General features: G+C 37.0%; 1 protein-coding gene across 6 annotated transcripts in view; it reads left to right on the forward strand.

Moving 5' to 3' along the window:
- LOC140819774 (midasin-like) overlaps positions 1–16,230 on the forward strand; it is a 45,028-nt gene extending 28,798 nt beyond the window's left edge. For 2 of the 6 annotated variants that reach the window (XM_073179973.1, XM_073179977.1), the window contains exons 37-77: positions 217–296; positions 388–639; positions 748–883; positions 957–1,042; positions 1,132–1,205; positions 2,298–2,439; positions 2,539–2,628; positions 2,905–3,055; positions 3,191–3,339; positions 3,754–3,870; positions 4,260–4,409; positions 4,517–4,693; positions 4,803–4,988; positions 5,173–5,274; positions 5,352–5,573; positions 5,742–5,846; positions 6,520–6,637; positions 6,714–6,844; positions 6,944–7,108; positions 7,456–7,531; positions 7,624–7,736; positions 8,189–8,268; positions 8,336–8,449; positions 8,654–8,722; positions 8,824–8,980; positions 9,144–9,307; positions 9,384–9,445; positions 9,522–9,748; positions 9,875–10,108; positions 10,883–11,104; positions 11,190–11,348; positions 11,429–11,653; positions 11,796–12,090; positions 12,174–12,286; positions 12,573–12,776; positions 12,875–14,581; positions 14,659–14,940; positions 15,085–15,264; positions 15,416–15,526; positions 15,622–15,747; positions 15,834–16,230. In XM_073179973.1, the coding sequence (XP_073036074.1) occupies positions 217–296; positions 388–639; positions 748–883; positions 957–1,042; positions 1,132–1,205; positions 2,298–2,439; positions 2,539–2,628; positions 2,905–3,055; positions 3,191–3,339; positions 3,754–3,870; positions 4,260–4,409; positions 4,517–4,693; positions 4,803–4,988; positions 5,173–5,274; positions 5,352–5,573; positions 5,742–5,846; positions 6,520–6,637; positions 6,714–6,844; positions 6,944–7,108; positions 7,456–7,531; positions 7,624–7,736; positions 8,189–8,268; positions 8,336–8,449; positions 8,654–8,722; positions 8,824–8,980; positions 9,144–9,307; positions 9,384–9,445; positions 9,522–9,748; positions 9,875–10,108; positions 10,883–11,104; positions 11,190–11,348; positions 11,429–11,653; positions 11,796–12,090; positions 12,174–12,286; positions 12,573–12,776; positions 12,875–14,581; positions 14,659–14,940; positions 15,085–15,264; positions 15,416–15,526; positions 15,622–15,747; positions 15,834–15,869 (7,589 nt within the window). In that variant the 3' untranslated portion in view covers positions 15,870–16,230. Of the gene's footprint in view, positions 1–216; positions 297–387; positions 640–747; positions 884–956; positions 1,043–1,131; positions 1,206–2,297; positions 2,440–2,538; positions 2,629–2,904; positions 3,056–3,190; positions 3,340–3,753; positions 3,871–4,259; positions 4,410–4,516; positions 4,694–4,802; positions 4,989–5,172; positions 5,275–5,351; positions 5,574–5,741; positions 5,847–6,519; positions 6,638–6,713; positions 6,845–6,943; positions 7,109–7,455; positions 7,532–7,623; positions 7,737–8,188; positions 8,269–8,335; positions 8,450–8,653; positions 8,723–8,823; positions 8,981–9,143; positions 9,308–9,383; positions 9,446–9,521; positions 9,749–9,874; positions 10,109–10,882; positions 11,105–11,189; positions 11,349–11,428; positions 11,654–11,795; positions 12,091–12,169; positions 12,287–12,572; positions 12,777–12,874; positions 14,582–14,658; positions 14,941–15,084; positions 15,265–15,415; positions 15,527–15,621; positions 15,748–15,833 lie in introns of all 6 variants that reach the window. The other 4 variants (XM_073179972.1, XM_073179976.1, XM_073179975.1 and 1 more) reach the window with 3 other exon arrangements.
- Positions 16,231–25,910: the final 9,680 nt, after the last annotated feature.

Below are 25,910 nucleotides of genomic sequence, written 5' to 3' on the forward strand. Positions count from 1 at the left end.
GAACCTGAGAATATTATTTATATCTGATTTTTGGTGAAGTAATTTCCATTGGGCTCGAAAATTGCTCCTAGTGTAATCAGATCTTACATTTTTCTCTGAGAAATATGCGGAGAAGGAACATATTGAAAAGGAAGTTACCGTTTCTTGTTTATAAATAATTAATTGCCCTAATGAGATGACTCTATTTGTTTTGATTGGATGATTTTCTTCCTGAAGGAGTTTGCATGTCATCATATATTATTGGCAAAGCTGATGGTAATTTTGATTGTATTCTGCGACTGGAAGAGATGTATCAGGTTTGTGTTCATGCATCCATTTTCTTTTATTTAAATCTATTTGTAGTTTTTGTTGTTTGACAATATTCTATCGAATGCATAATTTCCCAAGGTGCTTTTGGGAAGGCTGAATTTTGAAAAGCACAAGTTGAAAGTGAGAGCGAAGACTACAAAACACGAATCTGGGCCAGCTCATTCTTCTGCTTGTTGTCTCTTAACTTCGGATGCATTGTGTAGAAAGTCAGGCTTTGAATGTTGGTTAGAGACACAACCTTTAGTTGATGAAACCACTTTATTCCTTGATTTGGAGCTACTGCAGCATCTTACAGAGATCGTTGGGCTTGATATTGAAGAACAGCACAGTGTATATTTTTTGGAGTTCTTATTTTCATTTTGCAGTTGCTTAACATTTTGGTTGGATGAAAATCTTGCTCATGTCATAACACCATTTTCATCTTGTCACTCACTGCAGGCTTTATCTGATATGGCTTGTGATTTGGAATCATGTTTGAACTTTTCTCTAAATTATTCTTCAAGGCCTCCAACAGACTTCTTGCCCCACCAAAAAATAATATGGACCTTAGATGCTTGGGCATCAGTTGATCGAGGTTAGTGTTTCTCTGTGAATTTGGGCATTGGCATGGTGTACTTTGATAATTGATGCCTTATCTTCTGATGCAGTGACTGAAAAAATTTCTAGTTTTATTTCGGAGATGTGGCTTAAATGGCACATAACTCTGTGGGAAACCTGCCCTGTGCTGGCAGAGGTATTTCGCAACATGTGAAATGTTAACAATTTTGCGTAAATGGTGTGTTTTGTCCAGAAAACTCAATTTTTTATACCCTCTCCCTTCAGATTCCAGGCTATGATACTTTGATCCCTTACAAACTTTTCCGACCTCTGAAATCGGTATTGGTCAGCCATATTTTGTAAGTCCTTTTCTGAATCAATAAATTTAACTTGCTACTTTGAATTTGTTTCCTTTTCTAGCCTTGTAAGGAAATAAGTCTGAATAAATTTAGTCTATGTAATTTGTGAGTTTAAATTTGTGATTTTCACTTTTCAGCCTTGTATTATTAAATTAGTGCTTTGTATCTCAATAAGCTCCAATCTGCTGAGTCCTCTTCTCATATCTTATGTTGTACTAATAATAATAAAAAATTGGCATGTTTTTGTACGGGTTGTAAATTTCATGTTAACAAATTCTATTTTAATTTATGTAGAAAATATAAAATACTGATCATATCAAAAGTGAAATAGATTAATCAATATGTTGTCAACTGAGTTTCCTTTAAGATTTTGATATGGTTTTTCTATTCAAATCTTCCAACATTATGGACACAAAACATCATCTCTTTTCTTGTTCTTGAGTTGTCAGTCAACTCATTCAAGTCTCCATTCTTGCAAGTCATTATGTAAGTGTTAGGACCCACCACTCTAATCACAATTTCTTTCCTTGATTTACTCCATTTTCTAATATCTGTTTGCTTTCTGAAAGACTCGTGTCAACGACTTTTGCTTGGTTGACTCTAAGCTAGAAGAAAGTACCCTTATACGATAGACCTACAAATTACAAAGACTTCTTAGTGGTGTAATAATCGTCTAGATTACCCGTTCACCTCATTTTAAACATTATATGCAATTTGAAAATGAATCATGTCAATTGGTGTTGTCTACTTCTCTATTCTAGAAATATTTATTATCATTATCGCTGCTAGAAGTTGATATGTGAATATCACCGTCCAATTTTCACACATTTTCAAACTCTATATGTTAGATAGACATGTCCACTGCACCCATTTTTATGTATGTACTATGAATCTTAAATTGTTAAGGGCGCTACTTGTAATCATAGTTAAATGCTGCTAGCTCATGTTTTTCATCTCTTAAATTATACTTGTGAGGTTCCTTCCTGTTGTAGTATTTTTTGGTATTTTCTTTAATTTCTTTCATCAATTTTTCAAAACTTCCAACACCCATCAAATTTGTTTGATTCTTTTATGCATTCCTATAAAACTCAGGCAAAAAAAGGAATCTGTTAGAGAGTACCTGGCGCATATGCTCAAGCTTAGGGTCGCTTCACATAACATCTGGCACAGTTCTGCGAATGTAGTTAAATCACATGACATGATGCTCTCTGCTGCGCGTTCTCTCTTCCAGCAGGTACTCATTTTGATCTGACGAAATGATTTTGATCATCATTTTCAAAGGAAAACCTTGGCACATCCTGATTGACCTCCCCCCTCTGTATCGTACTCGTAGATTATTTATGCACACAAAAAATCATTTGAAGATTCCAGTTTTGCAAATATCAGATCTGCCTTTCAATCAATCCATAGATCGAAGGATACGGTACATCTCCGTTCTTGCTTACATTTTTGTATGTCATAAAATTCACTTTCAGTAGATATTTTGTGAATATGCTTCTGTGGTTTTGGGTGAACTTTTTATTCGTTTGGTGACATTGCATTTGGCACTAGAGACTAGAGATGGTTCCCCTTAAAAAATCGAATTTAGCCTTTTGATTGCGTGGTAGTTTCCTGCCAATATTATGTTGGCTTATCACTTCTTGGTTTCAAGTCCACTTGTGTGACTTGGTGTCTAATATTGCAGTGTCTAATATTGCAGAAAGCAAGTATCAAGAATCTGGTTTCTCTTCTGGGTTCATCAAACCACCATGTATTTACATCATTGATTGATTCCTTGATCGAGCCATTGCTGAATGAACTTTATCCAGAGCCATTGCTGAATGAACTTTATCCTCTGCGCCCCTCTGATGGTTTGTACATAATATACTATTGCGTTTTGGTTATAAATTTTTGGTGGTGATACTTTGCTTGATCTTGTGGCACTTTCTTTACTTTCTGTTAATATATTTGTCCTCACAGTTTCACTTGAAATTTTTTCGATATAGAGCAAAGAATCGGATATGCATGGCTACGAATTGGTTGCTTGCGCTACAATCTTTTGATCTGCTGTGATGACCTTGATCCAACTGTAAAATATTCTATCAAGTATTCTGAAGTTACAGAAATGATAGCTTCACTTGAGCTCGAGATTCAGGTATTGTCCATCATTTGATTCTTGCAGCGAAAATTCATCCACACTGTTGACTGTACACTTCTTGTCATCTGCATGTCAGTTTGATACTGTATAATTTTCTCCATGCAAGGTATAGGATCTACCATTTTCTTGCACACTGATTAACAAACTGTGAGACAAATATTAAATGAATTCTAATTCTGAGGGTTTCTTGTCCAAATTGTATGTATGATCCAATAGAGTGTGATTTGGTTTATTTTGGTCTGTATTTTTGCCTTAAATGCTGCAATTCATTGTGGCTATGATTTTTGCTTTGTGGTTCGGAAACAGTTAGAGACAAATCCTTTGATTCATAGCCTATTTTAGGTTTCAGTTTTTGGAACCCTTGCCTTGGTTTTGGATGTAGTTTATTTTCCTATCTCGTCGTTGTCGCAGGTTCGGAAAGAATGCATGTATTTAGCTGGAAGTACACCTTTGGGAGAAGCTATTATTTACAACAGAATAAACTTGCTAGAAAAACTCAACTCCGAGAGGAGAAGGCTGAGAAGAAAGGTCCACAACTCTCTCTGATTTTTTCTTTGGATAAATGTTTTTAATATGTATTTTATAAGCATCAGTGAAAAGGTTGAATTATGTATTAATAGCTGAATGTATCTACCTTTTCATACCCACCAAGTTCCCTTCCACCCTTAATTGTTCTGAAATGATTTTTTTTTCATGTTAAAAATTAGAGACAAGTTACTAAATCTTAACTTTAAATGAAGGTCTGGTGTTTGTTCATAATATTTGCAGCAAGTTGATGCTATAATATGTAATTTTTGTGATAGAGGTCTTTTATACCGTGAGATCTTTCGTCAATATAAGTTTTATTACTTATTATTATGTTTTTGTGTGGAAAAGTGATTCTCACATATACCTGCTGATGTCTACCCATGTATCAGATGGTGTTTCGTCCCAATCCAGAAAAATTTAAAAAATTGAAGCATGAATGTGATGATATTCTTAACTTTGTTGCAACTTTGGTTGCCTGGATGAAGAATGTTAAAAGTCCAAGAACTCAACTGATCATTGACCAATTGCGTAATTGGCAGGTAGTTTTTAACTGGTGATTAACTTTTTTCCGTTAAAATTCTTGTATTTTGTCTGCTTTGTATGCAAAAATTCTGTTTTTTTCCGTCAAATATTTTGTTATTTTCAGGGGACAACATCGTGCTTCATTGATAGATTATCAAATGAATACTCAGCATACCTTGATGTAATTGAACCTGTTCAGGCTGCACTTTATGAAATGAAATTAGGCTTGTCATTCTTTGTTCCTCCTGTACTGTATAAAGAGTGCAATGCTAACGGACAGCAGAATATGGAGCAGTGTCTGGTTAGTTTAAGACATGTTTCTTTATCAGAACTATCTTTTATTTTGCCTTTTTGTTTTTGTTTTTGTTTTGCGTATCTATTGCCTTTGACTCTGGAAGTGTCTTCGACAGGGTGCAATCTATGAATTTATGAGATTCCCTAGAGGCTATGCCTCAAAAATCATTTCAGTGAATGCTGGTGGGAATCCTGAACTTTCAATTCATGATAGTGATTTATCAATGAGTATTGCAGGAATCAACATGGATTTGCTTAAAAAAATAACCAGCTCTACTTGTGACTCGGGTTGTGATACAATGGTATGCGAATTTGTGCTGTAATCGGAAATTTGAGTTTCCTTTTTGTTTTAATGAGTGACTTGGTATTTACTGTATTAGTGATAAACATCATGGTCTGCTCATATGAAGGCAGGGCATGACCATGCTATTCCACCACTATTCTGAATTATCACATCGCTTACTATTTTTGTTATCTCTTAAGCAGGACTCAAGTTTACGATTCAATATTGCTGTTTACCACAATGTTCTGGCTCGAATTAAAATTTCTGCAGCTGATGCACATATCCTTGGTGATGCTCCCTTTAAGGTGAGAATTCTTGCCTGCGTTGCTGAGCCGGTAGTTCATCCATTGCAATGATTTTATGCTTTACCATGTTTTGTCAGGTCTTGCAAGAGATATTTGATAAGGTTTCCCGGTATTGGTTAAATTGGATGGATCAGAAACATCAGATAAAGGCAAAGGAGGTTCAATGGTTCAAATTCAGAGCTCGTGCATTCAAGATAGAGAGCATCACGCAAATTGATGTATCAAAATTTTCAAATTTGCTTGCAAAAGATAGCTTCTTAGAGTGGCAGGAGATGCTTTCCGAAGAACTAGATGGGAAGGTAAAAATATTTTTGGCCCCAATCTTGCCCTTTCTCTGTCCCTGCAGTAACAGAAGCACAGACATTTATCATGTTCTCAGTATTTTTCAATGGACATGCATATGAATTTGTGGGTCTACAAATCAAAGCGTGAGATCTATATGAGGGAGTACCATTTTTTCCATGCAGATTGAAACTATGGAGAATGATTGGAACTTAGTCGAAGAATCCGATTTGGGTGACATGGTCAACATGCACAATCAGTTATTTGGTTCGATGGACCTTGTTAAAAAAGTAAGCTTACCTGGAACATTTTGTGGATTTTAGAACTTAATGTGTGGTGTAAGTTCATAATGTCAAACCTATAATATGTTCTACAAGTCTAAATGGTAACACTCATCATATAAAACCAGAAAATTTCCTCTCAAAAATTTGTTTTCAAGAAAGCAATTATAATCTCCAAACAAAGAAATGTTGAGAATTTTCAATTTAACTGGACCAGTGGTTTTGGTGGAATCTTCAAATTTGTTGTCATGATGGATGTGGAACCATGCAGAAGCTGTTATGCCACCTATATGTATGCTAATGAAATTCTGGAGAGAGTAATACATATGCCTTGCTCATATGACCAGTAGTTATTGCATTGTAAATATGTTTATTGTTTATGCTGGTTTTTGTATTGCCATGTAATTTGGTAATTGTTGTGTGATTTTGCAACATGCCCATATTTCCCCGAGCTTGAGAACATTTTTGTTATGATATGCAAACGTAAGTTATCATCTAGTTATGACATATGTTGGAAGCACACTGTATTTTGAGTTTAGGGAAGATGAATGCTATTGCTTGTTCTCGATTCGTATATGTTATTTTCGAGTGGATCTCGTTGACTTTATTTTCTGGAGAATCTTATTGAATTGCATTAAGCTCTTTTTCTCACTTCTGCTTGTTGACAAAATTTCATAATCAGTTTTCCAGTAGTCAAGTGTCTGATTCAGAGAGCATGTATCCAAAAAAAAGTGTTTCTGATGCGGAGAGGCTGTCTTCGTTCCATGGCACTTACATGCTTGGAATGGAAATGATGCAAGGTGATTATTGTTGCATGATTCGTCCCTATTATTTTTTTCGTACTTGATCAAAATTCTTGTGTTCTATTGATTCCAGGTTTAAATGGTTCATTCTCCTCCATTTTCGATGCAAAGATTGCTCCAGAGCACTTACTTTGCCTCTGTTTGGAGCATGCTAATAAGTCCGGCCATTCTACAAAATCAACTTCTGCCTACAACTTTTACAAGGTGACTTTTTCCTTCCATATTTGCTTTTCTAATTTTCTTACGACACGGTATTTTCTAAAAAAATTTCTTATGTTCCTCTCTCTTCGGTTCTCATCTCAGGATTCAAATTCACCTGTGTTGGCAAAATTGGTTGAGCCGGTTTCCATTCTTAAACAGAGAATATTGTTTCTGTTGAAAGAATGGGATGATCATCCTGCTCTTCAAAAAATTTTGGAAGTTATTGACATGATTTTAGCTCTACCTCTTGACACTCCACTTGCCAAGGTATATTCTTTTCATGCTTGTTTACTACAGAGAGTCGCATGTTCTGGCAATTAGTAAAAATATGCATTATTTACTGGAGGTGAAATTCTTGTTCCTTGGTGAGATGAAATATTAGCCCAACATACTGTGTTCTATTCTAGAATAAAAACTCTTGATTTTGAACAGTAGATGTGGACTTGAGATGACTGTTTAGGCCATTTCCAGATCCTATATCCTCCCAACCCCAATCCCAGTTCCAGAGTTCCCAGTTGACAATGTTACATATCATATTCAAATAATCCTAGTATCATTTATTCTGGATCTATATTCTCCTAACATTTAAGTGTCACTTAATTTTCTTTTTGAAGGCTCTTTCGGGTTTGCAGTTCCTGCTTAGCAGGATACGAACTGCGCGAGAAACAGTGGTGAAATTTCCTCTATCAGGTAACTTATCTTCTTTCAAATGCATTATTATTTGCTTTCTGATGAAACATAAATCATCTTGTTTGTTGTACCTCTGAATTTTGTATTTCTAGATCAATTGGAACCAATTTTCACTGTTATTTCTTCATGGCGTAAGTTGGAGTTTGAATCTTGGCCAGCACTGCTAGATGAAGTTGAATCTCAGATTGAAAGAAGTGCTGCAAAAGTAGGATTCTAATTTCCTGTTTTTTATTTTTCTTGGCTACTCTCTAGTTGAAGCGACGTACTGTTGAACTTTCCTTTACAATATGAACCAAGTATACAACGACACACAACACCAGGCCTTTATCCCACTTAGTGGGTCGGCTCATATTAACCAAGTATCTCAACTCAAAACTAGGATATTTGATATAGCATGACTTCCTTTCTCATGCATTTTGAAATTCAATTTTAATTTGGGTTGCATTTGACAGTTAATTGTGCTTTTATTGGTGTCATTAAAATAATCAATTCATCATTGCTATAAGTAACCTCAACTTGGTATGCAAACCAAGCTTAGTAGAATGGATAGTATTGAAGCTCCTAGCAAGCCAAACTTTTGTTTTATGCAATCAAAGTCTCCTTTTCATGTCCTATTATGCAATTGATATTTTAGTTTTTTCTTGTACTTCCTTGCAGTTGTGGTTTCCGCTGTATTCGGTTTTTCAACGTAGCCATACTGGTGATATCAATCAATACAAGCTATCAACAATTGGAAGGCACGTGTTCAGTTTTTATTTTCTTGAATTTTTGTTGAGAAACTGCTAATACTGAATAAATATGCAGCATGGAAGATTTTTTTAGGACATCCAGGGTTGGAGACTTTAAAAAGCAACTTCAATTAGTTCTCTCTCTCCATGGGCATATTATCAGAGAGAGAAGACAAATGTCTGATGAAAGGTAAAACAGAATTGCACGTTTTTGTTTAGGTTTTTTTGTGTAGTAATCTTTCAGCTATCTTCTTGTAGTAATGCTGGCTCTTTGCCTCTGTGGCAGATTGACATTAACCTTTTGTTTTCATTCAATAGTTTGTGCATGGAGCCATTTTATTATTTATTTCGAAAGGATAAAGATTGTGTTGATAATGTCTAATGAATTGTGCAGCCCTTGTCAAGTGGAGAATGTGAAAATTTTATACAATACTTTTGGCTTCTGTGTGCAATTCTTGCCAAGGTAAGAGTCCAGTTTCCTGAAATTCGGGGTCCATAATGCTTGTCTCAAAACAACTTATGAGGGTTTTTTCGGAAATTAATATTTCTTTATTTCTGCAAAAGAATTTTGGAACATATCCAAACACACAGAAGAAACATCGAGATGGAGTTGACGGCATTTTTGAAGAAGTGCCGTTGGGACCACATTGAGAATCACTTGGCCTTTGAAAATATGAAAAGAACCAGACAAGAATTAAAAAAGATCGTACAAAAGTTTATGGTAAGCATATGATCTCTATCAACGAGACAGATTTGAATCAATGCACTTCTACAAAATATTGTGACATATGTTGTGTATGTGGTCATTTGTTTGCTGATCGATGCATGTCCATTTTCCCTTTCAATGCCTTGTAATTTATCTTCTTTGTCTTATATCTTCACAGGACTTGCTCCAACAACCTCTGATTCCTTTTCTTGAACAAGCCCCTAGGGCGGAGATAAACAACCAATCTATTCAAGGCATTGGCCACCTTCCTGATCCCTATGATATAAGAAGGAATCTTCTTGATACTGTCTGCAACCGAGCACAATGTAAAGCTAAAGACAGGTGGACTTCTATTTCCTTTTGTTTCATGTATTTTTCTGCATCGTTGCATAAAGTATTAAACCTTAACCCTTTGTAGCAGCTTGGCGTGGTTTTCCAATTGGTGGGGAACTGTAGAGTTGAGTTTGCAAAATATAGGAGGTAGTCTCCAAATTATCTCATCTTAATTGCATACGGCTTGTTTCGTTGTTTGTTTAAATGCTTCCAAACTATGCAGGAAATATGGATGACATCAACTGCAGCGTTCCTTCACCATCTTCATGCCTTTCATACTGGGAAAGAAAAGAGTCATGGCATACAATCGGAAAAATTTACACCTCTCTACTTCACTCTGACGAACTTTGGGAGAATAAACATAAGAATTTGAGGAAAAGGAGAGCATTCTCCGACCTTTTGAGACTCCTTGATAATTGTGGCTTGTCCAAGCGTAGAACATTTGTCAAGGTAATATTGCAGTATATATATTTTTGTTATTCTTGATTTTATTTGTGGCCTTATGGGTCCCAACTTACATTTCAATCTTAAAAATTAATATACTACTTTTCAATTGATTTCTGCTATATCATGTAGGATGAATTTAGGAGATCCTGGCTTCTGCAACCATCCTATGACGTGCAACATTTACTGTTATCTGAAAGTGATATTTCTTCTGGAAATTCCGATTTTGATCTTGACCTCTTTCAGAGCTCATCCAGTGAGTCTATATGGAATACAGCCAATAAATACTATTTCAAGAGCATTTCTTCAATGCAAACTCTAGAGCAAATAAGTCAGAATTTCCACAAGGATTTTAGTCTCGTACAGGTACATGGTAGAGAACACTATTTCAATTTGATGAAATCGTGGATTTGTTGTTTAGATCTATGTACATAATTTGTTATTAAGGTATAACTAAAATGATATTTTCCGTGACCCAATAAAGAAGATATAGGAGCTTTTTCTCATATTGCTGTTTTATTTTTCTGTATGCCTTCGTCAAAAACATCTTTATCTTTGTTAATATGGTGGTTTTGAAATTTTATTATTGAATAAAAGGCCGTGTTGTAAATGGCGGTGTAAGGCGGCTGAATTTTTTTATACTGCTTTTATTATATTGCAATATATGCATAAATTAAATGATGTTTATGCATAAATAATCTTCATGCAATAGAATACAATTTATACAAGGTACAAATAAAGATTTATCACCATGTTAATACCAAAAACGTAATATACTTTTGTGATAATAGTTCTAACCTAGTTGGCCGGTTAACGGCGGAGGTTTGAGGCGGAAGAAGGTTGGGCATGTAGCACTTGTGGTTGATTGGGTTGACTATTGTGTTTTGAAGAGGAGAGAGTGCAAAATGTATTGATAAAGTAGGATTTCAAAATTTTGTTGACTTTTGACTGCCTAAACCCACCTCGTCCTGCCCAGCTCGCCTTCAACCGCCTACATAACCACCTCGGGCAAAGGCGGTGCGGTTGATGGCTGCCTCCTGTCTAGGCGACCGCCTCCCGCCATTTAGAACACCGATAAAAAGATGTTTAGTTCCTCTGTATTTCCTCAGTTATGATGTAATATTATCCTCTCATGTATAGGTCCAAACATCAGGTTCTTATGTTGATCATCTTCTTGAGATTCAACAAGAGCAAAGGTCTGCTGCATATCTTTTTGCAGAAAAACTCAAATGCTTGAGACAATGCATGTTGCGATTATCAAATTTGTTCTCCAGTTCCATTCATTCGGCTGAGGACACTATCAACGATTTCTCTTTTTCGAAGAACCAATACCCCACTTTCAAATGCATGAGGCAACAAAAGGTTCTCTACCTGTAACTTAACCTGAAGCAACTGGCTGATATTCTTTTACCTCAAAGTCTGACCATTTTTTCTGCAACTGTTGCAGCAACTCTTCGATGGTTTCTGTACAATGATATATGAAGCACATTTGTTGCTGCTAACATTTGAGAACACTCATCTGAGCACTTGTTCAACTGTCAAAAGTGGAGCTGAAAAGATTCGTTTGTTCATTCAGAAAATCCGTGATGACTTTCAGAAATCTAAGGTATATGTTTAGTTATGATGATCTATATCGGTTTGAATTTTGAAAAATGACATCTTATTTTAACTGACACTTACTGACAGGATTTGCTGGATCGTCATCTTCTGGGAAGTAATGGAAATGTAGCAATGAATGAAATTGAGTTGCAACCTTATGGTGTGACTAAAGAAATGGAGCTGTTGGTAAAAGAAAACTTTCAGTTAATTAAGACCTTCAAAAACAATCTTTCCGCACTCCGTGATACAGAAGATGGAAAAGTGGCTGTTACAAATATCCTGATTGGGCATTTCGAAGATTTGTTTAAAGAGGTAGATGCTAAATCCATACAAAAAACACAGTTGGTCTTTGAGCTTGATGGTATCTTGTGATAATAAATGAACATGTTGATATTATTTTCTATGAAGAAAATGCTTGATAGAACTCCAATTTGAGCATTCTAACATTTTTCAGGCTCAAAGAATTTCCAAAGAGTTTAATTCTTCTTTACAAGAAAGAAATCTCCCAAATAGTGGTGACAGGAATCCAGATCACGGTGATGGAAATGTAACTGAATCAAATTCGGGTTTTCATGATCCCCTTGAGAGCACATATGAGAATGTCCTGGGTGTATTTCAGAGAGTTGCGTCTTTGAAGTGTGATTTTGCACTTACTGAAGATTTACTGAAAGATATGAAGAAGTGGAAAACCTTATTTGAGAAAGATACAGAACTTTTACAGTTGGACCTTATTAATAAATCTGCTGTAAGTTCATGCATAATGTATTCTCCTTGAAGAATTTAAATTTATGATATTTAAATTGTTGCTTGCTCTTATTATTTTCTCAGGTAGGAGTTCTGAACTCTTATGGAGATGGACGTTTGAGACGTCTGTATGATCTATTGAAAGTGATACTGGCCTTTGGTGATAAACTTTTGAGTGATTTTCTAGAGATCCACAATGTGGTAAGTTTTTTTGAACTTCTATTTGTAATTGAATTATTTAAGTTTTATCTATTAAGTGGATGATTCACAAAGAAAAGTAGGGCATATGATACCACAATAATATCCAATATGAAAAAATATGCTCACGTCAATTATAGCTTGCTTATAAAATCTGATTCTGTGGCTCGCATAAGTTGCTTTTGTTCTTGACCGGAAGAAGGAAGCATAGGCAGAGATTGAGATGGCTCGATACTTTGTAACACAATGGGATGGTATGCCTGAGGTACTTTATTTCCCTTGCATGTAGGTGTGTATGTTGGCTCATGTGCTCGCCAACATTTTTGCTTCATTATTCGCCAAAGGGCTTGGCACTACTGAAGATCAAGAAAATGAGATTGTGAAAGAAACAACTCAAGATGGAAAGGGCACGGGTATGGGTGAGGGCTCGGGACTGAATGATGTCAGTGATCAAATAAATGATGAAGATCAGCTCCTTGGAACCTCTGACAAGGTATGATATGATGTGTTTCAAGCGGTCAGATACTGACTGTTGTTTTCACAACAAAACATGTCTTGTGATTTCTTTTCCTTTTTCTTTTTAATCTGAAGCCAAATGAAGAGAGGGGTGCTATGTTTGACATTCCAAATGAAAATGAGAAAGGGATAGAGATGGAAGAGGAATTTGATGGAGATACATTTAGTGTTAGTGAGGATTCTGGAAACGATGGAGATGAAGAAGATCAGGATGAGCAACTGGAATCTGCTATGGGAGAAGTTGGTTCAAACGGAGAAATAGTTGATGCAAAACTTGGGGATGGGGATGGTGACGGTGACGATGACAATCACCACGCAAATGAGAAGTACGAGAATGGGCCATCTGTGAAAGTCAAAACTTCCAATGATGAAGAGCTTCGGGCTGGGGAAGATCTTGACACTGTTAATGAGGATGCTGGAGATCTTGATGCAAACATATCCAGCGAACAAAAAGATGAAAATGAAAAAGGTTGTGATGGTGCAGAAGATATGGATATAGACAAAGATGATGCTTTTTCAGATCCGTCGGGGATAAATCTTGATGAGCAGAATCAAAGGACTGAAGAAGATGTTCGCATGGACGAGCTAGAAACTACCGAGCCTATGGAAGATGGCGAATCATCAGAGGACTTGAATGCTTTGGATTCAAAGAACGATGAGGAAAAGAGTGATGTAATGAATGAATACCTGGAAAACACAGACTTGGAGCAGTCTGGCAAGAATTCTGAAACAGCCGCCACTGAGGAGAAAGGCTTGGAAAAGGATACAGGAATGGATATTAGAATGCCAGAGAATAATGCTTTTCACTCTGCTGCTAATTTGGTGCATGACAATATTGCGACTGTTCAATCTTTGGGACAACCTAAAGAAGATTTTGAACTAGCTGATATAGGAGATTTTGCAGCAGCAGATGAAATGTTATCCAATTTTAACGAAACTATGAATGAACTTGCTCCAGCAAGTGGTCTACACAATTCCTCGCAATTCGAAGTGAAGGTTGCTGACTCTGAAAACGGGAAGAAATTAAGCCAAGAACAACCCAGAACATCACTACCTCGTTCTGAGTCTGTTATTCCGAAATCTCTGCCGAACCCCTGTCGCAGTGTTGGCAATGCTCTTGATGGATGGAAAGAGAGAGTTAAAGTGTCTCTTGACCTTCAGGATCAAATTGAATACTCGGATGATTTTATGGACGATATCATAGATGAATATGGATATACTGCTGAATATGAGGGTTCTGCTCAAGCACTTGGACCTGCAACAGCTGACCAAATCAATGGAGATGTAGCTCAAAATGATGCCAACAGGGATACAGGGAACAATGATGTGCAAGATCCGTCCACTGATAATAAAATTGACGAACTGACTTCTGAAGCTGGCCCAAACAAAATTTCAGCTTTGCCTTCTGTAGATGACAATAAAAAGCAGCAAAATAAGTCAGTTTTGGAGAAACAGCTGAAGGAATCCAAAGAAGGTGATGGTGTTCATGGCTTAGATCAGACTAGAGTGTCGAATTCGGTATCTGTACAAAGGCCCATGCACGAGGACTTCAATCAACTTACCATGTTTCCAATCAGTGATGATGAGCTGGGTAAAGCCCATTGCTCTGAGCAATCCAACGAAGCGAGGGATGATGCGGTCACTCTGTGGAAAAAATATGATTTGCTCACGACAAGGTTGTCTCAGGAGTTATTTGAACAGTTACGGCTGGTCATGGAACCCACTCAAGCTAGCAGGCTCGAAGGGTATTACCGGACTGGTAAAAAAGTTAACATGAGGAAGGTAATTGCGTTGAGATCTAATTTTTGAACTGTTTTCGACGTTGCATGATTGGATCCATCTCATATTTGAATTTCCAGGTAATTGCATGTGTTGCCAGCGGTTGGATCAAAGATAATATATGGCTCCGGCGGACCAAGCCAAGTAAACGTGATTACCAAGTTGTCATTGCTGTGGATGATTCCCGCAGCATGTCAGAAGGTAATTGTGGAGGTTTTGCCATTGAAGCATTGGTGACAGTTTGTCGTGCAATGTCCCTGCTGGATGTGGGAAAAATGGCTGTGGCAAGTTTTGGGCGGCAGGGTAACATCAAATTGCTTCACAACTTTGACCAATCTTTTACTGCTGAGGCTGGGATCAAGGTTCGTTTCTTTGCCACTACCTTTTATTTGTTATAATTTAAAGTCATCTTGTATTTAAGACTCAAAATAAGGATAATATACTGAGTTTAACCTATGCTTCCTGTAATGTAAATCATACTTGCCTACACTGTTACCATGGGACAGATGATATCAAATTTGACCTTTAAGCAAGAGAATAAGATCACTGAAGAACCCATGGCTGATCTACTGAAATATCTGAAGAACATGCTCGACACTGCTGCCATGCATGCTCGGCTCCCTTCAGGGTACAATCCTCTCCAGCAGCTTGTATTGATTATATCTGATGGCCGCCTTAATGAGAAGGTGAACTCTTCATTAAGTTCCTAAAATCTAGTTTTTCAATTTTATTTAATTTTCCGTGTTCGAAAGAAGCAGTGCATTTATGCATTACCTTTGTTATTTTTCAATTAACAACCTTTTAATGGTTTATTATTTTTGGTTCTCACCCTCACAGAAAAAATTGAAACATTATGTCAGAGATATCTTGAGCAAAAAACGCATGGTCGCGTTCCTGCTTCTTGATAGCCCAAAGTTAAATGAGTCCGAGTCCATCATAGACCTTAAGGTAATTCATGCCTATTCATTCAGTCTCTTAATTTCGTTTAATAGCTAATTATATCCCCACCTTTGTAAGGATACTCACGTGATTGAAACTTCCAGGAATTTACTTATGAGGGGGAAGAGATAAAGGAATCCAAATATTTAAACTCGTTTCCTTTCCCATTCTATGTTGTTATGAAGAACATCGAAGCACTTCCCAGAGCACTTGCAGATCTTTTGAGACAAGTAAGTTTCAAATAATAATCTGATCGTGTTGTATCTTTCTTGAATGTGAAACCTATTCGTAATACATGTCAACTTGTTCCAATCAGTGGTTTGAGCTTATTCAATACTCAAATGAGCAATGACAAGGGATGAGTACATTTTGCCCCATTTCTCACACTAACGGATGGGAATGGTGCCATAGTCTTCAGTACATGCTCGACTTTCTGCCAACCAGCGTATGTGTAATTCTCGTAGTGATAATCGTCAAGGCTAGGAATGATGAACAAATGGGCATATTGGAGAAAGAACAGCGGTTGCATACTGATTCAACATATGTCAGTTCGATCATATCGAATATTTTGAAGTCGATTGATGACGACAGGCCAAAAACACCCTATGCGCATACTTAAATAGCCATCCATACAATGATGAATTTACCATTCTTTTATTATTATTATTATTGTTATTATTGTTATTACTAGTAAGGAACTGAATTTGAAAACATATCTCCCCATGAATTTGATCATTTTAGCTTGGAGTGAAATAAATATTGATAAGGGAAAAAAATAAAATTTGCAGAATGGAGGTGAAAAGTGTAAACTGTGAAACTGCTGAAAATCAAGAGAGATCTGTATATAGAAGGCGTAAACAAATATGTAATATATTCGAAGGAACATAATGAAAAATTGAGACAAACACGTCAAACACCTTTTGTTTTGATCGTAAACAAAGTTTTAACAATTATCATTTTGTTATTTCAACAATGAAATCTCACATCTGTGTAGCAGATCTAACAGCCTCTTGATTGCTTTTGTTGAGCAATTGGCATTCAACTGATCATACATTCCTAATGTAAGTTCAAGAAATCCTAATGACATAATGCAATATTCTTACTAGTACAATTCAACCTGAAACGAGCAGCTTTGGCAGATTAAGATTCTCCCAAAAACTCTATCAAAAGGCACGTACCGTCAAAAAACACGACTTAATAATTGAAATTCGATCGTTCGAAGAGATTCAGGAATAGGTGAACCAAAATACTAACAATTGTTTGTTTATAAATTTTATTTATATTATTTATATAGTGTTAGTAAATTATTTTAGTTAATATTCAATATAATTTATTAATCAATTCAATTTTCGTTTTAGTGAACTAAAGAATTGTGTTTAAGATAAATTTGTGTAATCAATCTCTATGAAAACGATACTCGTATTTTGTATACTATATTATAACTTGATTCGTCCACTTGCGATTCATTCTAGCATAAAATTTTATTTTATTTTTATTGTGGATTTACTGTGCAAGAAAAATTTGATCAGAAATGCTCAGAAAAATTTTTAGAGAATGCAAGCTTGTTGTGTTATTACATCAGATAAGTAAAAGTCTCGTGTGTAGCTCTTCTTGGTGTCCTCTATTTATAGTATTATTTTTATTTGCTCGTTCAACGTTCGACCGTAAGCTCATAAATGCAAAATTATTTTTGTCGCCATCTTTCTTGATTCATTATACGCTTCAATTAATGATCAATTTGGCCTTTACCAAACGAGGGAAAAACTGGTCGCTGATAGCAAAAAGTAACCAGTTCTGAGTTATGTTTTTTAAGGAAAAATTTTGATTGTCTAATATCTTGTTTGTAGTCAATGATCAGTCAACCAAATTTTCTTATGAAGTAGGTAAGATCCTTGTAAGATATGTAGTTTGTATCTGAATACATCTATACTCAACTGTTTCAAATGGAGTGAACAATTGACTGAACATATGCCACAGTCTTGAGAACTCGAGCAGTCGAATAGATCAATTATGCTACTAATGTTGAAATGGTTGGATAGCTTTGCATCTTGAGATCGGTTGAATAACTTCTTCTGAATTTTCAGTAAAACGGTCGAGTACCTGTAATACATGCAAATGTAGTTTGATCTAGTTCAATAAGTCATTTTTTGTTATCACCAAATCTAAGAGATCGAACAATTTTTCTCTTTTTGGTGATTATAAAACATATGTCCCCAGAAACATCATAACTTTAAGAAAAATGAATTTCATTTAGATAATGAATTTCATTATTATAATGAAGAAGAAAAAGAAAGCAATAAAACCTAATACACATACGTGCATGAAATTAAACCTATACTAAATCAGGATCTTCCACCACTTCGCTTCGACTAGTCACGTTTCCTTTTTTCTTATTTTAGCTCTTATCTTTTCCTTTTCAGCACATATTTTCCTTATCTCCTATTGTCTTCTATTTTCTGCTCCCTTTTGGCATCACTCTTCTGTTAATGGTCCATAATTTCTTGCATTTGGGTGCTTAGGGTAGCTTGAAGACTGTCAATGCAAGCCCCAAGTCGTTGTTCATTTTGATTTAACTGACTGGATAAGGCAATGATGGCATCGTTGGTAATGGTCTTGGTGCTCTTGAATTCCTTAATGTAGGATTTGATGTCGATCTGAGGAGTTCTCACATTCCTCATCACTGCTTTGCGAAGATCAGAAACACTAACATTGGATGCAACTAGACGGGCATCAAAATCCGGCATCAGGCTCCTGATCTGCTCCAGATGGTGGTAGACTTTAGCAAAATGAGCTTCAGGCCTTTCATCCTCTTCAGTGCTTTGGAGGATTCTGGTTGATCAAGATGGGGCTTCAACCAGGTCAGCTTCAGTGTCCTCGAGCACTAGATCACCTTCCATCTCCTTTTGAACCATCTCAGAGGCTCTGGTCATACCCTCACGATTAGGAAGAATTGGAGAGACGTTTTGTGAAATGGTTGGTTCGATCGATGGAGGAGAAAGAGTATCAGAATATTGTGGATCAACGGTCGTCTGAGGAGGTGGTGACTTCGGTGCTTCTTCTTCCTGAACAGTCTCAGGAATTGTACTCTAGGGACCGGTATCTTGAGAAGTGTCCATGTGAGCAGACCTGTCACCGAAAAGGTCAAAATTCATCATAGATTGTAGTGTACCACATCATAAACTGAGGTCAGTGGGATCTCAGGTAGTGGTGTCTCCAAATTAGCAGTAGTAGTGGAAGGACCTGTTTCAAGATTATAGTTAGGAGAAAGAGAAAGATTATTTACCTCTAGCTGTACAAAGGTTGGATTGGTGTCAGTGGTCGCAGACGGATCAGGGGTTGAAGAAGACTCTTCGACCACTGGTTGGTCAGCAGTTGTCTTAGTGGATTGATCCACCAAGTCAGCAGAAAAGGGTACACCGTCATCTTGAAACTGGTTAAAGCCAGTATGAACTTGGGCAGTTGCTTCAGCATGCTTCGCTGTCTCTTTTTCATCTTCCTCTTCCACACCCATTTTGTTGAATATTGCAATGGACTCTCTGGTGTATACCTCAACACTCTTGACGAGAGGCTGCTCAAACTCCCTCTTCTTTGTTTGAATTTCGATACCAGAGTGGGAGCATCAAACTATAGTTGGGAAATAGCCACATAATCATCGGGAATTGTACAACTTTGTTCATCAAAATTCTTTTGGGCAATAATGAGCCGCAAAAGATTTTCCATCATTTTGAATTCAAAGAAGGATCGGAGCCGAGAGCTACCTCAATATCTTTAATCTCGGCCCAGTCGAGCATGTGACCTTCAAGGGTGGCCACATGTTCTAGCAAATCCTCCTCGAGGATTGTCTTGAAGTAGATATTGGTCCTGCAGTCATACCACCTATCATACTATTTCATCTTCCTTCCCACCGCCTTCATCATTTGGGACAGTGTCAAGTTTATGTCCATTTGAAATGCAGCAAGATGTACAGATGGTGGCTTCATCTTCCCCTTGTCCTTGTCCTTGGGGTCCATGGGAGAGCATCAGATGTGGTTGAAAGAACAACACCTTCAGAGATGCAAATACCAGTAGTCAGTCGAGCAGACTAGGCATCTAGGACCGATTCCGGTTGAGCTACATCAAGCAAGCTCTTAATGAGCTTAGTTTTCTTCTTCTTTGGTTGTTTTTCTTCCTCCGAATGCGTAGGGTCCTTATCATCCAACCAATTTGATACGGCAATCAGAGTCTTCTGTTTGACAAAAAATTGATGCAGAGGAGCATCATCATGACTAGCCTCTGAGTATGATTCTTGGTACACCATTTTTTGTTTCACCAGTGCCCTAGCTGATGTCTTTTTTTTCATGAGCCTCTTTCTCAGCTCCTCGCTCCTTCTTGACTTGCATCATTTTGACGGTTGAGGGAGTGTTTTTCTTCAGGAACTTGGTGACAGTCGCAACATTGAGCCATTTCAGCAAGTAAAGCGGCTCAGTAATCCCAAAATTGACCTTCAAAATGCCAAGCAGATAGCATATCTGCAGTGAAAACACTTGAGACTGACTCGTTCCCTTATTCATCTCATAAAGAGTGCCAAAAAGAGTGTCAGACCAATTGATGTTGATCTTCAAAGCGATCACTCCCATATAGTTGAATTTTTCTTGAGTAATCTTGTCATAGGCTCCAGCCTTGGCCACAATGTTGGCCAACAATCTGTATTGCACCTTCAGGTGTTGCTTCTCAGCAGGGATGATTATAGGACTGCCATCCAAGGCAACTCAGTGCTCCAGATTGCAGCGTTGCCCTCTGGAAAGTTTGAGACTTTTCCTAAATCGGTTTTGGGCAACCCTCTATTTATAATACTCTTTGCATTTGTCCGTTCAACGTTCGACTGTAAGCTCATAAATGAAAAAGTATTGATGTCAGCATCCTTTTTTAATTCATAGTACGTTTCAATTAATGAGCAGTTTAACATTTACCAAATGAGAAAAGAAACGATTGCTGATAGTAAAAGGTAACCACCTCTGAGTTATGTCTTTTAAGGAAAACATTATGATCTACTGATGTCTTGTTTGCAGTTCATGATCAGTCAACAAATTTTATGATAAAGTAAGTAGGATCCTTGTAAGATGTGTGGCTTGTATCTGGGGATATCTTTACTCAACTGTTTTCAAATGTTGTGAGGTAGAGTGAACGGTTGAGTGAACTTATGCCACAATCTTGAAAACTCGAGCGGTCGTATAGATCAATTATACTGCTAATGTTGAAAAGGTTGGATAACCTTGTATCTTGAGACCCGTTGAATGAATTCTTTTAAATCTTCAGTAGAATTCTCGAGTACCTATAATACATACAAATGCAACTTGATCTAGTATAATAAATCATTGTTTGTTCTCACCAAAACTAAAACATCTAACATAAATAATGGTATTAAATAAAAAAAAGGTATAAATAACTAAAAAGAAAACCAAAAGAAATAATTTTTGGTTGGTTAACTATATTTTTACCGATCAAATATTTTTTTTACTATATTTTATAGTTAAAAAGAATGAATAATGAATTAAATTTATTTTAAAAAAAGAATCAGGTTTCACTTCTAGTGATCAATCGTGATAAACAAAATATAAATTAATGATATTTTCGGAATTTAAAACTTTTATAAGCATTATATATGTTATTTTTAAAAATATCTAGAATAAGTAAATTTCTCGGTTTTTGGTTTAAAAAACAAATACAAGATAATACTCATAAACCCATAATCCATCAACAACGACCTGACCCGACCCAAGTTTCCATAAGCCCCAACTCGTCTTCGCTCTTATTCATCTCCATGCACCCACAACTCCATCAGTGTCGTTCGGAATTAACACAGAAGCTGTATCTCATCTCGAATGTCGTCCATAATTTCTTCGTAACAATCTCTGTTGTATCCTGGCTATACTTCAGAACGCAATACCATCTTTCAATAAAAAAAACTACAATGGAGAAGGAGGAGGGAACTATATACGAGGAAGAAATTTTAGCATGAGAGGATGGGAGAATCATCGATGAGTTTATAAAATCTCTTCTAAAATTCGTCCTTCGACAACAAGCTGAAGTCCTTCATACCAATTTTGCGAAATTTCTTTTGAAAATCATCAATCGACAACAATCTCAATTCCCTGCAGATCTGGTTGCAAATGTTCTTATGAATATGAGAGTTGAATCTGTGTACACATTCAGAAAATTGTCTCGATCGTGGATGTCAACTATTTCGAGCCCTTCTTTCCTCCACGAACACTACCACCGCTCAACAAAATACTTGAGCAACTATAGATTCGTTTACAAATGTGCTACCAAGGAATATGGATATCATCTGAGATCGTTTGATTTCCAATCGGTCCTAAACGGGGAACCAGTTGTTGTTGGTCATCCTATCCCTGCTAGCAGAAACATTTCCATTGTTAGTACTTGTTATGGCATAGTATGTGTTTAAGGATGGTGGAAATCTGGAAATTTGGAACCTTACCACAAAAAATTCATCATCCTTACCATCTTGGCATTCAACAGCTAACTATTCAACAAGGATTTTGGACCCTATCATGATTGTTTCCGGATTTAGATTCATTGAATCCACTGACGACTACGTCGTCTTGGGGTTTTCCTCACTAAGTCGTCTCGATTTGAAAATGTTGTTATATCGCTCCAACAAGGGTATATGGAAGCTTCTGAAGGATCCCGCTCAGTTCCTTAGCCGCATCAACTTTGTCAGTGATAGGTTTCACTGGTTCGGTGCCAGTGATATTGTTTGTCTTGAATGGAAAATGAAAAATATACATCTATTGAGCTGCCCAAATATTTACAACCTGAAAGAGATGGAGATTTAACCTTGGGGAAGTTGAAAGAGAGTGTGTCTGTTCTTTGTCGCCATGCAAGAAATCACGATGTATGGGTTCTAGAGAAAAATGGCTGGACCAAGATGTTTACTTTTGAAAGTTCTTTGGGTGACAGAAGCGATAGTTACAATTTACAACCAACATGCATCCTACCAAATGAGAATTTATTATTACTGTTTTCGCAATGTACACCTTCTTTGTTTTTTTACGACGTAGAAAATGATACTTTGAGGTTCCTTCATGTGCCAGGTGTTGTTCCTTATCCAGAAGTTGCAGATTTCTACGTCAAGAGCATGTTTCACTTGCTAGCTGGTAGAAAAAGTCTAAGACGACTCTGACAAGTTAAATTTTGCCAAGACCGATGACCGTCTCCCAGATAGCGTCTCTTCTTTATTTCCGTATATTTTTTATAATTATTATTTTATTTGTGTTTTTTATGTATGACATAGTACCAATGTGGTATAACTTCTCTTTTTTTCCCTGTTGTACCCATGATACACGCTCAACTCTCAAGCTACTTGCAATGCAATGTATATGAGAGCATTAACATTAGTTGCATACTCTGGCTTCTAATATTCTGTCATGATCCTAATTGATCAGTAAATTCATTTGTACGTGTTTTTGGGTGGGAGAGGAGTTAATGTGTCACGGCTCAGCCCACTTGTGATATTGTCCGCTTTGGCCCGAGGTCTCATGGCTTTAAAACACGTCACAAGTGGTTGCTACACGCTCATTTAAATGCACATCATCTATCCCGTTATTTAGCGATATGTGATTTCTCCTACAGGCCTTCACAAATCTCATATCGCTAAACCACGAGAGAGATGTTTGGAATTTAAATGAGCGTGTAGCAACCTCTTGTGACGCGTTTTAAAGCCGTGAGGCTTCGGACCAAAGCGGACAATATTACAAGTGGGTTGTGCCGTGACATTCGATATCAGACCGACTCCGTGTCGGTTTGGGATGGTGGGGCAAACCTCAGTGAGGACACTGAGATCCGAAAAGGGGGGTGAAGGCCCTTAGGCAAAATCTCATATTGCTAAACCATAGGAGAGATGTTGGGCATTTAAATGAGCGTGTAGCAACCCCTTGTGACGTGTTTTAAAGCCGTGAGGCTTCGGACCAAAATAGACAATATCACAAGTGGGCTGGTCCGTGACATAATGCGTCCCTGGGGACATGCAAGAAAGATTTGGAATATTTCCAATCAATGATACTTTGAGATCATTTGATGGCGTTACTTTTTTTATTCCTTTAGAAAAAACACCTGCATCTCCAACTCGATAAACAATTTTGCTGAGAACATTCATATGTGAATGTTAACGATTATATTTTTTTGTCATTACAAAAAATGAATTTTATGTTGTCTGCATAAAATGCCAATTAAAAGAAACATATATCTCAGTTCTTGATGTATGAGGTGTCTTTCGGGCCTGGATGTATTTGCTAGAATGTCTTCTTGGTGGTTTCTTGTAACCTTTGTTTGAAAACCATTCACTTCACTATGGGTACATTTGAGGATATCTTCCTCTCTATTTTCTTTTAATTCCTTGTTACGGGCAACCGTGTTAAACTTTACTTCTTTATTGAGTTTGAATTTTATACAAACTTATCTTCTTGGCAATTTTAGTGAGAGCAATTTAATTCTTGGAGTTTCTGTTTGGTAAATTATTTAAAATCGATATTTTAGCAGGAGAGGATAGGAGAATCGTGGATGAGTTTGCAAAATATCTTCTAAAATTCATCCTTCAACAACAAGTTGAAGTCCTTCATACCAATTTTGCGAAATTTCTTCTGAAAATCATCTGTCGAGGACAAGCTCAATTCCATGCTTTGCAAATGTTCTTATGAATATGGGAGTTGAATCTGTGTACACATTCAGACGAGTGTCTCGATCGTGGCTGTCAACTATTTCAAGCCCTGCTTTCCTCGACGAACACTACCACCGCTCAACAAAAGACTCGAGCAACTATAGATTCGTTTACAAATAAATGTGCTACCAAGGAATATGGATATCATCTGAGATCGTTTGATTTCCAATTGGTCATGAACGGGGAACCAATTGCTGCTAGTCATCATATCCCTGCTAGTAGAAATATTTCCATATGTTGGTACTTGTTATGGAACAGTATGTGTTTAAGATTGGTGGGAACATGGAAATTTTGAACCTTACCAAAAAAAAGTCATCGCCCTTAACATCTTGGCATTCAACAGCTAACTATTCAGCAAGGATTTTGGACCCTGTTATGATTGTTTCCGGATTTGGATTCATTGAATCCACTGACGACTACGTCGTCTTGGGGGTTTCCTCTATAAGTCGTCTCGATTTGAAAATGTTGTTATATCGCTCCAACATGGGTAAATGGAAGCTTCTGAAGGATCCCACTTAGTTCCCTAGCCGCATCTCTTTGTCAGTGATAGATTTCACTGGTTCGGTGCCAGTGATATTGTTTGTCTGGATATGAAAAATGAACAATATACATCTATTGAGCTGCCCAAATATTTACAACTTGAAAGAGATGGAGATTTAACATTGGGGAAGTGGAAAGAGTGTGTGTCTGTTCTTTGTCGCCATGCAAGAAATCACGATGTATGGTTTCTAGAGAAAAATGGCTGGTCCAAGATGTTTACTTTTGAAAGTTCTTTGGGTGACAGAAGCGATAGTTACAATTTACAACCAACATGCATCCTACCAAATGAGAATTTATTATTACGATTTTCGCAATGTACACCTTTTTTTGTTTACGACGTAGAAAATGATACTTTGAGGTTCCTTCAGATGCCAGGTCTTGTTCCTTATCCGGAAATTTCAGATTTGTACGTCGAGAGCTTGTTTCACTTGCTCTCTCACAAGTTAAATTTTTCCAAGACCGATGATCGTCTCTCAGGTAGCGTCTCTTCTTTATTTCCCGCATATTTTTTATAATTCTTATTTTATTTGTGTTTTTTTATGTATGACATAGTACGAATGTGGTACAACTTCTCTTTTCTTCCCTCTTGTACCCATGATATACGCTCAACTCTCAAGCTACTTGCAATGCAATGTATATGACAGCATTAATATTAGTTTCATACTCTAGCTTCTAATATTCTGTCATGATCCTAATTGATCAGTAAATTCATTTGTGGGTGTTTTTGGGTGAGAGAGGAGTTAACTTGTAATATTGTCCGCTTTGGCCCGAGGTCTTACAGCTTTAAAATACGTCACAAGGGGTTGTCACACGCTCATTTAAATGCCTAGCATCTCTCCCGTTGTTTAGCGATATCTGATTTCGCCTAAGGACTTTCACAAATCTCATATCGCTAAACCGCGGGAGAGATGTTGGGCATTTAAATGAGCGTCTAGCAACCCCTTATGACGCGTTTTAAAGCCGTGAGGCTTCAAGCCAAAGCGGACAATACCACAAATGGGTTGGGCCGTGACATTTGGTATCAGAGTGACTCCGCTTCGTTTTGAGATGGTGGGACAAACCTCAGGCGAGGATGCTGAGTCCCGAAAAAGGGGGTGAAGGCCCTTAGGTGAAATCACACGTCGCTAAACCACAGGA

The sequence above is a fragment of the Primulina eburnea genome, chromosome 18 (assembly GCF_022965805.1).
Source record: "Primulina eburnea isolate SZY01 chromosome 18, ASM2296580v1, whole genome shotgun sequence".
Lineage (NCBI taxonomy): Eukaryota > Viridiplantae > Streptophyta > Magnoliopsida > Lamiales > Gesneriaceae > Primulina > Primulina eburnea.